At 40.5% G+C, this 14,703-nt stretch overlaps 1 protein-coding gene across 2 annotated transcripts in view; it reads left to right on the top strand.

Moving 5' to 3' along the window:
• The window catches only part of arid3a (AT rich interactive domain 3A (BRIGHT-like)), a 52,313-nt gene that overhangs the window by 11,143 nt on the left and 26,467 nt on the right, over nt 1-14,703 (top strand). For both annotated transcript variants that reach the window (XM_034882292.1, XM_034882291.1), the window contains exons 2-3: nt 4,950-5,635; nt 5,750-6,032. In XM_034882292.1, coding sequence (XP_034738183.1) covers nt 5,295-5,635; nt 5,750-6,032 — 624 coding nt within the window. In that variant the 5' untranslated portion in view covers nt 4,950-5,294. The remainder of the gene's footprint in view (nt 1-4,949; nt 5,636-5,749; nt 6,033-14,703) is intronic.

Below are 14,703 nucleotides of genomic sequence, written 5' to 3'. Positions count from 1 at the left end.
GTGTGTGTGTGTGTGTGTGTGTCTGTGTGTGTGTGTGTCTGTGTGTGTGTGTGTCTGTGTGTGTGTGTGTCTGTGTGTTTGTCCATGTGTCTGTGTGTTTGTGTGTGTGTTTGTGTGTGTGTGATGTTTGTGCGTCACACTTGGGCTGCGTTGCTTGCGTGGGCTGTGTGGCTGCTCAAACAGGGGCGCTGAAATGAAATGCAAAAAGTTCTGCGACGCACACACACTGCTCAGGTGGTGTAGCCCGGTCAGTCTCTCCCGCACAGTTAGCTGTCAGTGTCAAACAGTTTTACGTCATTCAGATGCAGACATATAGTGGGTTTTTTAAGAAATAATTACCAAGATCCAGACCTCTGTGACCTCATAGCTGGCTACGGCCATGACCATGAATTAAAAAGACACAAAGATGAATTCCTGCACATTCACCGTACAAAGGACTGAGGTATTAGAAGACTTTGGTGCTCTTTTTAGAGTACATTCAACAGGCTACGTGTCTATGCCAGCAGCCAGTCTTATATGTAAATATGTGCCTATACATGTGCATGTAAGGTGGTGTGGGTCTCTTTATCTCATTGGAATTAGACCCTTAGCTCTTGCTCTTATCGCTCTGTACTATTTGCTCAGACCTTGCAATCTTCTACCTTTCAAATGAAGGTTTTGGAGAGAAAAAACAGGATTAACCCATTAACTGTCACTGTTTCTACTTATCCTCCCGTCATTCACTTAACTGTTACATTTTCTGTCTCGTGTCTGTCCACCCTCCTCCCACATGCGGTGCCCTGCCATCTATACCAGCCTCCCTTTGGCCAATCAAGGTGTTAAATGAGCTCTAAGGGTAGTATTGTAACCTCTCTTTTATACTGTATAACTTTTAATTGCAATGTGGGATCATCTTCATACGTCCTGAGGTTGAATAGCCTGTCTTCTTGCCCCACATGCCCTCTATAAAAGATCACTGTTATGTACAGAGCAGGGTTGGGCTTTAGGTTATTCCTCAGAGACAGTGGTGCAAGCAGGGTGGCTGCTTGAATCTGATTCTCCCAGTTCAAGTTCACCTTTCTACCCTACTGCCTCTCTAAAACCTGTTGTAAAATGCAAATATAAGCCTTAAAATGCAAATGAAGGGCAGGCAGCATTGAGGTGGAGCAGTTAACCACAATCACATAGGGGACACTTTAAATCAAACATTGCTTTATGCCATCTTATTGTTTGAGCGTGAAGAGTTGTCTTCACACTAACTACAGCCGCTCTAAAGAATCCTCATATGTCAGCCATCGCGGCAGGATATACATTTGGCCTTTGGTCTTTGGTTAACACAATATGCTGTGTTGATTTAGAGGTGGACTATTGCATTTAGAAGTCCTTCAAAAAGGTCTGGCAAAAACATTGTGTAAGAAAACCTCTATTAGTCTGCTAAGTAGTTCCTTAACTGGCAAATGGTCTTTGACCACAGCTACTCAGCAAATGTTAGAGTGATGAATTAAAAACCATGAAGCAAGTTGGTTGCTATAATTAAGTTTCCAAAGTATTTTGATTAGCAACTTACTCATAATTCATTATCTATGCTTTTTAACAAATCATGATTTTTATATAATAGCAGGTCACTGTTCCAAGGCATTGATAAGCTAAAAAATAATCCCCTAAGTGCAGTGTTGATTTCCCACCCTGGATACAGTTCAGCCAAAAGAGACTCAGCAGGTTTTTTTAAAGGGATTCATCCCTGGACCACTGAGACTACTTAGTTTTTGTGCTGAGCTGTTTTAGATATTAAATGCCTTATCGCTCTAGCCACGGTCTAGTTCTTCATGTGTGAGAATGAGATACCAAGGGAAACCACTACACATGTTGCACAACAGAGATGCACCCAATAAGGGTTGTCATAGCTCTTCCTTCTTCCTAAAGCATTGTTTTTTTGTGTGTAAATCAGTATCCATATACACATGTAGAAAACATTTGACTTCTCTGTTTTTGGCTCATAGTCTCAAAAGTCTAGTTTATATTGCTCTGTGTTTTCATCTATTCTTGCCGCTTAACGCTGTCATATTTAAAAGGTTTTATGAGCATCAAGCCTACCTTCTCATTTGGGGAAGTGTGTTGGGGGGGTGGTAATGTGCACTATCTAACATGTAGGAAATCGTGATGCCTGTGATGAAAAGTAGCATGAAACAAAGCGACCACTTCTGCTTCCCCCTGCACAGGAACAGTCAACAGAACAGCTTTGTTGTACGGGTAATCACTTCTTTAAAATTACCTATAGGACACAGAGAGAAAGAGCAATAGAGATCACATGAGTTCAAAGTGTAGCTACTTCACATGTTGAGTAACACGTTTTGTAAGTAAGATAGGGTAGACATACTGTACAGTGCATGTATAGGCTGTTCTGCTGTGAATCTGCATATTGTCACTTTGCCAATTGTCATTTAATGCAAAATAATTGGATAGTTCTTGATTAAATTCAACTCTGAGCCCTTTGTCATATGTCAGTAAGTAGAACAGAGACAGGTTGTCTCCGTTAAACCAGATCCAGTTTGGAAAGATGTTTAAATCCTGCTAACACTGGTGCTATTTTCCATCTGACAACTGCAGGCGTTCAGTCGTGCCTCTATTGGCCTTAAAGAATGTAATGAATCAATATTGAATATCTGTTGGCTGGCTTACTGCATCTGCTCTGTCAGTTGTCATTTCCTTCACCCTCTGATGAAACAGAAGTTACACAGCTCTTGTTTCCTTGTGCAACATTTCTCTAACATATAGTACAGGGTGACTGAAATATATGCATGCTCTGGTTCTGTATCAACCGTTGTAAGATTTTTTTGATGTGTTGCATTTTATTGAACACCATTTAAGACTTTTGCTGTAGTGGCAGAACTCATGGAGTACATGTTGTGGCCAAAGCATCTGACCAGTTGAACTAAAAAACATCTGCTTACAAAGTAACAGTAGTAATAACCAGGATGATTGTGGGTGTTGTGTCTCTTCTCATCCTGTATTCCTGGCTATATAAATATAAGATATGGAAAACAGTCCATTATTCTGTAAATAGAAATTTAACTTACTGTCACTTAGCCTATGGAGAGACCTTGGACTTTACATGAAAATCTACTGTTTATTCTTCTCTGGGTTTGAGAACGTGCCTACATGGTAATTACACTAACAGACCCTGAAATGCTGGTATGACTTTCTGTGTAATTGAATTTCCTTTTTGGAGGTCAGTGGAAGCAGTGTAACAGGGCCTGACATAGGTTCTCATGCATCCCAGAACAATGATCAAGGTGACCATCTTTTCTTTGGCGCCATCGATATCTTCATATCACATACTTGATACAGTTGGAGCTAGGGATATAAGCATCAGGAAAAGGCACAGGACCTCAGAGAGTTGGGACGGCACTGCACAATGACACATCGTGGTTGTAATCTACTGCCTCTTTAATTGTCTCTTCAATTGAGTGTTCTTTAAATGCTTCTGTGTGATTCTTCAAGGTCTTCTAAACCTTCTTCACGTATGTGAAATGAGTTGTCCTGAGTTTTTCTTTAATAATTCAAATGTACTGTAACTGTATCTCATTCAAGCTTTCATCCAGAGTGTTCTCAGTATAAAAGTGCAATGCAAAATCAACAGTTTCTGAAAGTACACGACCAGGCAGGTGGTGGCAGGTCTGTCTTGTCATGTATTAGTCAGCGTAGCTGAGATGAGTGGTGCCGTACAGTCACCGCTGCCTCCTGTCATGACTGGCACTTTAGCATATCCAGCACCTGTACTTGAAATTAATTTTCCCACATGCTGTTGACTTGGTTCAGCTCTTATCTCTGCGTTGCTGATCTGAGCCACAAACTCAGACTTCTTAACATTGTAAACACTTTCTGAGTAAACATAGAGTGGGCAGGACAGACAATTACCCTCCCTCTAGTATCACTCTGGGCTATAGGTGGGATCACTGTTGTGTTGGTTAAAGGGAACAAACATTATTGATACCAGCATGTTTACGCTCTTTGCTTGTAACAGACACTGCTTTGCATATCTAAACACTTTTGGGAAGAGTTATGTAGGAGAAGCATTTCCGCCTACAGAAGCTGCAAAAAAAAAACTCCCCACTGTGTCTCTAAACGTCCAATATTTTTAATGAGGGAAATACCCTGAGCAAAGGCTACCTTCTAAATATTAATTGAATGTGTTGTAAGAAACTTGAGACAATGTAGGTGAGACAGCGTTGAGTGGTGGTCTGAATCTATTCTTAGCTTTAAGCCAACCAGGTGAAGAATGTGACAGTTCTTTCTATGATTTCACTTCCTCTTACTGTTAAAACATTGTCTTACTGTGTGAGCGGCTTGTCTAATCTGTTTGTGTGAGTAATTCTGCACATGCTGCACAACTGACAATTTAGGGACTGCATATTGAAGCTACACATGGACTTCAGACTGAACTTAGCATTTTTGTGTGTGAAATTGGGTATTTTTCTTTCTATGACATTTTACGTAAGTCATGATTTGAGTTGACAGGGCGGCTCTGTAGTCTTCGCTGTACTTTTCTCACTATTCTGCAACTCACAAAGGTTTTACAAAACTTCAGTCAGGATCTTAAATCTAAAAGTAATTGATCAAGTTTTTTCAAATGATATGTTGGACATTTTCCTTTTATTTAATAGGAGTTTGCAAAACAGGAAAACAAAGCAAAATGCAATATCAACACTTACAATTATAGAGACACAGAGTAAGACTGGAGTTTTAGTTTTATCCGAATGGAATCAAATCAAAGGAGCAGGATATGATGTCCACTTTAGTGAAAGGCCAACAAATGGAAAGTTTTAAAAATAGCAACATATCAGATGCTTTGGGGAACATTGTTATACAGTGTTTTTTCTGCCACAACAAAAAGATTCAACTGAAGTTACTGATGTTAACAGACAGTGGAGAAGCAGCAGTCTGACACTGTTATTCTTTCTCTCCCTCAGGTCTTTGTAGGTTGTCAGCATAATCTTGTCTTCCTACCTTGACTTCCGCTACTTGTGCCTCACTGAATGCTGTGCAACTCAGCTCTGCTGCTGGCTTTGGTTTCCCCCAAACTGCAGGAAAAACCATTGAGACAAGAGAGAGGCCTCAGTCTCCAGAACTGCAACCAACTTTTCTCAGAACTCTGATTGACCCCTCTTATCACTCCATAACCATAACCTCCAAACCTCCAGCCAGCTGCTAGCTGCTTTACCACAGACACGGCCGACCGGTCCCAGACTGGTGCGCCTTCAGTGGGGGAGGGAGGGGAAGGAAGGCAGCTGAACGGCGTGCAGCTTTCCCCGGAGATGAAGCTGCAGGCTGTCATGGAGAACCTGCACAGGCAGCAGAGGGCCAAGCTTCTTATGGAGCAGCAGCTACAGCAGCAGGCCACCGCCCAACACAATCAGGTCCGCACAATTGTTGGTGGAGGGGATGAGCCGATGGGGAGCCCGGCCCCTGAGGCAGAGCAGGCCCAGATGGCAGCACTGGCCGCCATGCGTGCTGCAGCGGCCGGGCTGCAGAGGGTGACGGACAGCCCCATGTCAGATCGCAGCAGTGGCGGTGAGGACGAAGGTGATGAGGATGACAATGATGACGGGGAGGAGCATTACAAGGACATGATGGGGTCAGATGAGGAGGAGCAGATGTGAGTAGTGAATTTCTGTGGTCAAGTTGCTCTGAAACATACAAACTGTTCCAGGGGTCCCCTTCATTGGTGCATCTCTTATTTAACAATGTTCTGTTTTTTAAATACACACAGCAAACAGAAATGGGACGAAGAAGACTTTGAAGGTGAGATGGAAGAAGACTTTGACGACGACCTGGCGGAGGAGGGTCTGCCGACTGGCCATGGCACAGTGGCTCCCGGGAAGGGCATCTTCCTGCTGCCCCACCGTCAACTCCACCCCCACTCCCAGCTGCTGAAGGCTCGTCCTAGTGTTGACCAGGAGACCCGCGTAGCCATCCTGCCCCCCCAAGCAACTCACAGCCATCTGGGCGGGCAGGACCACGGAGAGTGGACCTACGAAGAGCAGTTCAGACAGGTAGGATGTCTTCATATTTCTTTGTATACCTCATGCTCCTCTGCTTGGTGTGTTCTTCTGTTGCACTCATTTTAATGTACATTTACATGTAAATAAACATAGCTACTGGAGATTCATGTATGTCAAAGCCTGCAGCTTTGACTCTTGCAGTTGTCTTGTCAGCGTGGAGAACCATATCAGCTAAATTCCTAAAATTTCTCGAAATCCGCTGCTGTAGCACACTTAGCATCTACATAAATCGAAACTGTTAGTTGTTGACCAGTGAGTCACATCTGGCCTTTACATCCCTCATATCATGTCACTTTCCCAGCTGAAGTAATCTGACCAGGGTGGGAAATTAACACCAGCCGCCAGCCAAATGTTGATAAATCCTAAGCTAAGGCTTTTAAGTTTGTCCTTGCCACCTGACATCTTGGCACGTTACATCTGTTAAAGGTTCTGGTCATAGACAATCAGCTTAGTGCTAGGTAAGATTTGAAATTGACTTAAAACTGCGGCCTAAGAGTGAATTGAATAGGACTGCTAGCTGAGGCAAAGAAGCTGAGGGCAGTTAGAGGGTAGGGGGGAGTTTAGTACATTTTAACAGCTTTACCATGCTGGCATTTACTGTAAACATACTAGTGGGCTGGATATTATGTGGGAGGCCCCTGTGGAATAAGACAGGCTGTTTACATGAAGAGATTTAAGTCTGTCAACAGCTAAGTTTAGTTGGAGGGCTGCTCTTGATAAAAGAAGACTGAGAGACGATGGAACAATGTAAAATTCACTCATTCACACATTACTTGTTTATGTATTGCTTAATTTCTTTGCATTTTCTGCCATATTTGCCCAACAAAGTGACGCCATCTGGTAGTGTGCATGGACAATTCTAAAAAAAAAAATAGATTGCCACCTAGCATTAGTACAGAATGACATGTGATGACAATCCTCCATTTTGGGGAAATTGGATCATTACAGTAACCTTTTCAATACAACTTGGAATACAAGCCTTTGAGAAAACAAATGACCTTTTCTGGCAGTAGTTTTAGAGCTACTTATAATTTGTATCAATGTCAATGAAACCTTTTGAACTTGCTGGAAAACTAAAAACTAAGGCTACTTTAATGGGAAATAAAGAGTTGCATATTACCAAGCCACCATTTTATGGAAAAGTAGTTATATGACCTTATAGAAGCCACTATTGAAATTCAAACACACTCATGGCCTGTGGCAATATCTCAAGCCGTAAAACATGTTTGACAGTATGTACTAAGCAGCAGCCCTGTTTAGGAGAAGATTTTTATATTGATGCCTTCAGTATGTTTGAGGTAAACGAGCTTCAACCCAAACATGTACTTCATGTTTAAACTTAACCATATATTCTGTCATTTAAGGCCCATTTCTTTTAATTACAGCATATCAAATATAGCTCCTCTAAAACCTACACTCTGCTTCTCTGAATAGTCCACCCCTCCCTCAGAAAAGCCTCATATGTTGTTTTTCATACTTTAGGTAGGAATACACAGAACATTTTTATCATGACATGTCACTGTCACTGCTGGCGGTTATATAATCAAAACAACCAGTATAGCGGCTGTTAAGATAGTGTTATGCAATACATTGTTGATTAAAACAATGTCAAGCCTACAAAATATTGTACTCCTCCTACTATGGGGGGAGCAGAGGGGAAGAATAAACTTCATGCTGTCATTTAAAACCTGGATTTTGTGGGTGATAGGGAATAAACCAACAACGGTCACATTTGTTTGCAGGGAGTCATGGCTCTCATCCTCCTTACTGCTGTTTATAATTTAGCAAATCCAGGATTTTAGTCTTGCACATTATTCACACAGGACCCATTTGGCCTCTGTATGATTACAGTAATTAGTAATAAGTGCAGCTTTAGCCTGTTATTACAATGCTCTGTAAATGTGCTATGTAAAGCAAAAATGGCCAACCTGTTATGACCAAGACAGTCTGTCCCCTGATAATTCCATCCCAATGCAAATCAAACTGTGATTTCAGCCTTAATTTATATTTAGTGGCTGCCATTTCTCTTCTGCTTCTTCTTTTTCATCTGAAACCACCATTTGTGGTTTCTTCTTGACACGTGAAAAAGACACAAGTTAAATCTACAGACAACAGTTTTTTAATGCATTTTCAGTGCAGACTTGATAAGGATGTTAAGAAATGCAGAATGTTGAAATTATATTGTGATACATGTGGTAGTGTGGTGAGTCATACAAGCCCAAAGCAAAATGTCATAACTTACTTGGAGTGCACGCAAGCAAATTTGCAGCCGCCTAAAACATCACCAAAAAAAGTCAATATAATTATGAACTATTAGGGCTAGGAAAACATCACCCTTGAACAACCTCACCCAATCACACAATGACCCATAGTTGGAGCTTTATACAGTTAATTGCAATACCTGATTAGTTCCCATAGGCTAAAACAGACTTGACTTGAGTTAGCCAAAGAAAGTATGTGACCAAAGACTGAATTAAAATCAATCATTGTAAAAGCAGCACCCCTTAATACCAGAATGAGGCCTCAGTGTTTGGGGCATGAGATACATCTGGATATAGGTGAGGTGTGCATTTCAGTCATAATTTTGTATCTTTTTTTTTTTTTACATCACACTAAGGAAAACATTTGTTCAAAGGTGTTTTAAAGAACAGACAAGATATATGGTTGGTTATTCATTAGTTTCATTCCATGCAGTTGAAAAATTAATTCAAGTTTACAGTTTTATTTGTCAAATGTAGGTAACACAGAGTCAACGTTACAATAAAATGTACTGTATATGACAAGAGATCAGGGGTCAGCTCAGCAATAAAAGCACTGGTTGCTACAATAAGAGCACTAGCCATATACAAGATAAAATAAAATGACTAAAATAAGATAAAATGACAAATGGATGTAAGATCAAATGTAAAGATAGATCATTTATTATTCTATTTTTTCCACTTCAGAAAAAGAAGAAGTACCATGGGAGAAAGTTGTGATCTGAGTGGGAAAAAAAATGTGATTCTCATTTTGACCAGCATTGTAAAACTCCATAACTTACACTCACTATCACTAACACCTACTTACTTTCATATGTTCTGGTGTTAAATCGTGTGAAGGTTCAATCACACTGGGTGGGGAGGAAGGGGTTAAGGCTGTACAGTTTATTTTGGTCAGGTGGGTGGAGGCTGCTGGAATGTGCCTGAGGGAGGGTGATAATGTGGCCACTGGGAACCCCAGATCCTCAGCAGAAACCGTGTGTGCCTCTATCAGTCGGCAGCAGTTGGAGCTCTTCCAACCGGAGAACTGGCCTTTTCTCTGTTAAGTCACTTTTGTTAAGTCCCAATATCACATACAGCGTCTCTAGGGCATTACAGTGATGATTCATTACTCTGTCCAAGGTAAACCTCCCTATAAAGAATGTAGCGTGGCTTAGGAAGAATTTAAAAAAAACTTAAGGAAAGGTAATTCAAAAGGGAGACCATCCGTCTCACATGATTAATGAATCAATAGTACTGTTGACAGTACTAACAGTCAGGAGAAATACAAAATAAAGCAACTGGATTGTAAACTAACATGCATTTAACAGGTCCTGTACTAATGTAGTGAATCCACTTTAAGTAGATCAGTAAAATAAGTGAGTTCAGTAAAATAGCTTCAATAAAAATATTTGAATATCAGTTCTTCACACCTAGTTCGAGGGGCCATCTACTATAGGTGAAGAAACATGCACACAACCCCCACGTTTATGTTAGGTTTGCCCCAAAAACGGTGTGTAGTTAAGATAACTCCGCCAAGACCCAACCTGCATTCTCGGTTGAGCCGGCCACCTTTCTTTCTCCACGCTCTCAGCTGAAAGGTCAGACTAAATCAAGCCAGGAGGTGCTGTCTGTCTGAATGTTTGATTACGTTGTGGTTTTTAAGTGAATTAATCAAAATATTCAAGGCACTTGGCGAGCGGTGTCATATCTGGCAGGGCAGGGTGTGGTAGTATTAAATAAACGACAAGGTTGTATGCAGATATCAAATTATGCCAGCATTATTGGATTATATTGCAATTGAAACTGATTTGCATTGCTGGTAGCGCAAATTCAGCAGAGTTATTTCAGTGATACCCCACCACCCACCCTTCCCAGCCCACCCCACACCAACCCCTTACATCTGCCCCTTTTAATATCCATATCAATATCACTCTTTGCAATGCATTTGATTTTCCAGGAACATTTTTGCACTCCTTTTAAAGTTAATGGTACATGTCCTTTTCTACAGCCAATGCTAATATTAACTTTATTTATAGAACCTTCCAAAAACAAATTACTAAGTGCTAGGGTTGCAGCTATCAATTATTTCAGTGATCAAGTAGTCTACCGATTATTACATTGATTAATCGGATAAGAAATACTTTTTTTATTGTTGTTTCATTGAAGAGCAATAATATACAATAGACCTACGACTTTCAACCTGAGACTGATCTGTATATAGGCCTATATGTAAACATTAGTTAGACTCAACCTATTTTCATTTATATATTTGATTACAATGTCACACAGCTCTGTTACACTTATTCTAGTAGATTGTTGATCAGCTCTATCTCCGTGAAGAGGAAGAGGGAGAGGGAGAGAAAATGGTGCGCAACAATCAGTTGTTATTCCAAAGTCAGCTCTTTAGATAAAATTGTAGTCATCTCTACTTATTTTCTTGTCTTCGTTTTTGGTAACCGTTCTGTTTGGTGTAGTTTCATCGCCCATACAACTCTGTGATTTACTTTTGTCAGGTCCGCTTTGTGGAAAGGATAATTAAGTTAGACTCAATGTTTTCTGTTGAGAAGCTGAAGCATTGACGTTGTGCTATTAGTGTGGTAAGCTAGTTTGATTTTGCAGTAGACACACTGTACATAGTTTTTCTTTTAATTAATTTGAACTGAATCCAAACTTTGGACACTTTCTGTCGTATTCTCCAGCCTGTCTCTTCGCATAGTCCCTAACTCTTTACGCTCTTTCTTCATTTTGTATTTAGCGCTGTCAGTCTTCATGGCATGTGTTGTGCCGATGTTTGTGCATGCCCACATGATAAACCTGTTTTATGAGGATTTACTGTTCCCTTAATGAAAACATGGGATTTACGACACTGGACGATCTGTTCCACGCTTCCTGTCTTTTAAAGTTATTACATGCTGTCTCAGCTAGTGGTTAGTCATATTAGCTGTTAGCTAAACTAACGTTAGCTTGCCGGTGGAGGGAGGACCGCTACAACTACGAGTGTGGAACAGATCGTGCAGTGTATTAAATCCTCAAAACAGGACTATCATCTGCGCAGAATGGGTCGTGCAGGTAGCACAGATCGGGTACCAACAACGTGTGTCGCCAGTAGCAACAGCCCGGTGTGCGACAATAATAATCATCTGTGTGGAAACACCGTGAGTGATAAGATGTTGGTAACATTGATTAAATGAAACTTTGAGGCGAATCATTTTGGTTTAAAATCCGGAAGTTTTTTTCCTCTCTCTTTTTTCTTTTTTTTTTACGTTTAGTATTTTCTATGCCTGTTCTCAACTAGATGTGATTTCAGTTTGTCATAAAATAAAAAATTCTTTCATGCTCTTACACGGTTACCATGGTCACGTTAGCGCGTCCTGCAAGAGTGCAAGAGAGGAAGGAGACGGGAGAAACAATGTCAGCTACACAAGGGGGCGACCAAACAGCAAAAAGGCAAGGAAAATGACTTTATCTAGCATGCAGTGTGCTAAGTTGCTATGTAAAGCTTTATAAAGAACGTAAAGTGACATGCAGCTGAGCTGCCATGCCATTGGTCAGACGGCCTTTTATTCTGACAGCTAAATAGTCCGTTATCTTTCTTAACACCAAAATACAAATACAACTGTCTCTGTGGCAATGCCTTTTAAACTCTCTATTTTGACATGTATTTCAGAAACATGAACACATGTACACACAGCAAGGCATGCAAGAACACACACGGATATGACCATATACAATAGCTGTCTGAATAACGGCAGTCCCCACAGGTTGACATTGATTCTTGTGTAATCACGCTGCAATGAGCCGGACATTGCACGTTACGTTCACGCAGGGCCTCGACCCACCCCCCACCCCCTGCGACGGCTCTGCTTGCATGCATCTGTTCCAATAAGCCTCCAATGAAATGTGTGAAAGGTTTATCTCTGTCTACTGAATGGCCCGGCTAATATTTGAATGTTGAATAGATCTAGTGCTGAACAAGTAGAAAACTGTAATTCTGGTTTTAAAAGCAACCTCCCGGATTTCAAATTATGTTTGTTATGGCAGACAGCTCAGGTTCTCAGATAAAACATAAACTGAAAAGAAGGTACACTTACTAGCTATGACTGATTCCAAAGAGTGTCTCTAGTGTCTCACAATATATATTTATAATATATAACAAGTTTAACAAAGTGCATCAACTTCGCACCACACCAACATGCTTTATTTACATTTAAATAATGTCACCAAACTTATTAAGAATGAATCTATTTTCTTACCCCTGTGATATCTAACAGATACTCTTGCTTCAAAAGTTTTCTTAGGGACAGTTTCTTCTAAATTAATTCAGTGGTATTAAGAAGAACTATAATTTGTATTGTCTTCATCTTAATAAGAACTAAAAATCCAGACATTTTATCTTTGCTATGTTACGTAAATTGAGGGGTCATCCCTATGTACCCAGGGTCATTGTTGTAAGAGATTGGTAAGGGCTATCTCTGCAGTTCAAACTGCAAAAGAACAAAGGAAGCTGGACTTTCAAATGCAGTTTCTATGGCAAAAATCCATTCAGTCACTGTGGACATTTCAATGTCTAATGTCAAGAAAACTGTCTTGCTGGCAAATTTGAGGGTGTAAATGAGTATAAGATCAGTAGGCTAAAAGCTATAGGTGGGTGATTTCAACATAACTGACCCAGGCAAACTCCTTGAAATGTCTCCTGAATATGTAATATTGTAGAACCCTGGGAACGTAGATATGCTCCCCTACATGTGCTACGTTAGCCAAGTTAGCAATGTTTTCTAGTCAGCCTTACCTTTTGTTAACATTTTCTGGTTAACCTTTAACTAAAAATGTCTAGATAAACTAGTTGGCTAGCTGCTGGACTCAATATAAATGTGAGAGATGAAGGAATGAGAAAAGTCATGCCAAACTATCTTACTGTTCACTTTCCTTCTTTTCTTTGTTGTCAAGATATTTGTGAATGTACAATTATGCAATCGTCTTTCATTAATGTGTCATCAATGCTATGTTTATACATTTACATACCTGCCCAACTCCCTTGCCCACTGTTTTATAAACAATATCCTCCTCAGGCCAGAAGTCTTCCAAAGGCTGTGCGGAGCCTTTGAAGTCTCCTCTCCTGTGTCTCTGTCTGCTTTAAACACCAGCAGCTGGGCAGATGGAGCCCAGATGGACAGTAAAGTAGGGATGTCTTTAAAAATGCATGGCACTCACCATGATCAGGGCGAATGGAGGGGAGTTGGCATTAAACATTAAATTGCTCACACACACACACACACATACCCCACATTTGGAGTGGGGGAAGGGGGCCGTTAGTGACTACAGGAAGTGTAGCTTGAATGAGAGCCAATTGGGAGCGACACTTATTGGGATTACCTGTCAGGTTTCTGCTGATACAGCTGTCTGATAAGTGCTCGTTGGGTTTATATTCCTCTATTGGCCTATTGAGCTACCTTAGGTTTGTACGAATAGGACGGACCATGTTGTTTTTTCGTTTTATATGAACCTTTTTCACAGCTGTAAATGTGTTTAGTTAAAAACTAATTCATACTGTTTATTGATCCACAGTGGGGAAATTGCAATTTACACTCTGTTTTGTTAGTAATCACTTATTAGTAGTATTTCACAGGCCTGAAATACACACACATGCTCAGGATTGGAGAAATGGAGAGGTGAAGTAGCAACAGCCACTAATCCACACTCCTTACTTTGATTCGTACGGGGACTTGAACCCGCGATCCTCCGTTTCCCAACCCAGCTGCTTTTAAATTATAGAATTAAAATAAAAGATATTTCTAAATGTCTCTCGTTATAATTTCTCTACAAACTTATGTTGACAGGTTGACAGAATCATGCAATGAATACATTCTTTCCATTTAATTGACAGCTTGTTGTCCTCCACCCTCAAATTCACTGGCTGGCCTCATTGCTGTAAATGAATAACTAATGTCAAACAATGTTTAAATTATAAAGCTATGTCTTTGCACTGCTTGGTACTTACCCAAGCAACGTTTTACACATTACTGTAATGTTTTTTCCAAACAATTTACTTTGATTTAATTCATTATTTCAGAGTACATTAACTCCAGAGCAATACACTATTTGGTAATCTGGAGCTGTTTTCCTGAATTGGAGTCTGCAGTGGTTCAATCAATCAGCACAGTGGAGTTTTTATTTAATTAATTATTTTCTGCCTGGAGAGGCCTCTGTGCGCAGCACTTTGTGTCAGGTCAAGGCAACATTGGAAGACTCCTGAAAGTCTTCCTGTTGAGTGAAGTAAGAACACCACAGGACGGCAAAGACTAGGTGTGACTGAGAGTGCAGAAAAAAAACAGTCAGTTGGCATTGGGCTTTGAACCGCTGCCAAGTAGAGCGTGTAGTACACGCTCGTTTTGACTGCTAAGCTCTGCAGAACATTATAATCG

The sequence above is a fragment of the Etheostoma cragini genome, chromosome 9 (genome assembly GCF_013103735.1).
Source record: "Etheostoma cragini isolate CJK2018 chromosome 9, CSU_Ecrag_1.0, whole genome shotgun sequence".
Lineage (NCBI taxonomy): Eukaryota > Metazoa > Chordata > Actinopteri > Perciformes > Percidae > Etheostoma > Etheostoma cragini.
This window is presented reverse-complemented; position numbering and strand designations above follow the sequence as displayed.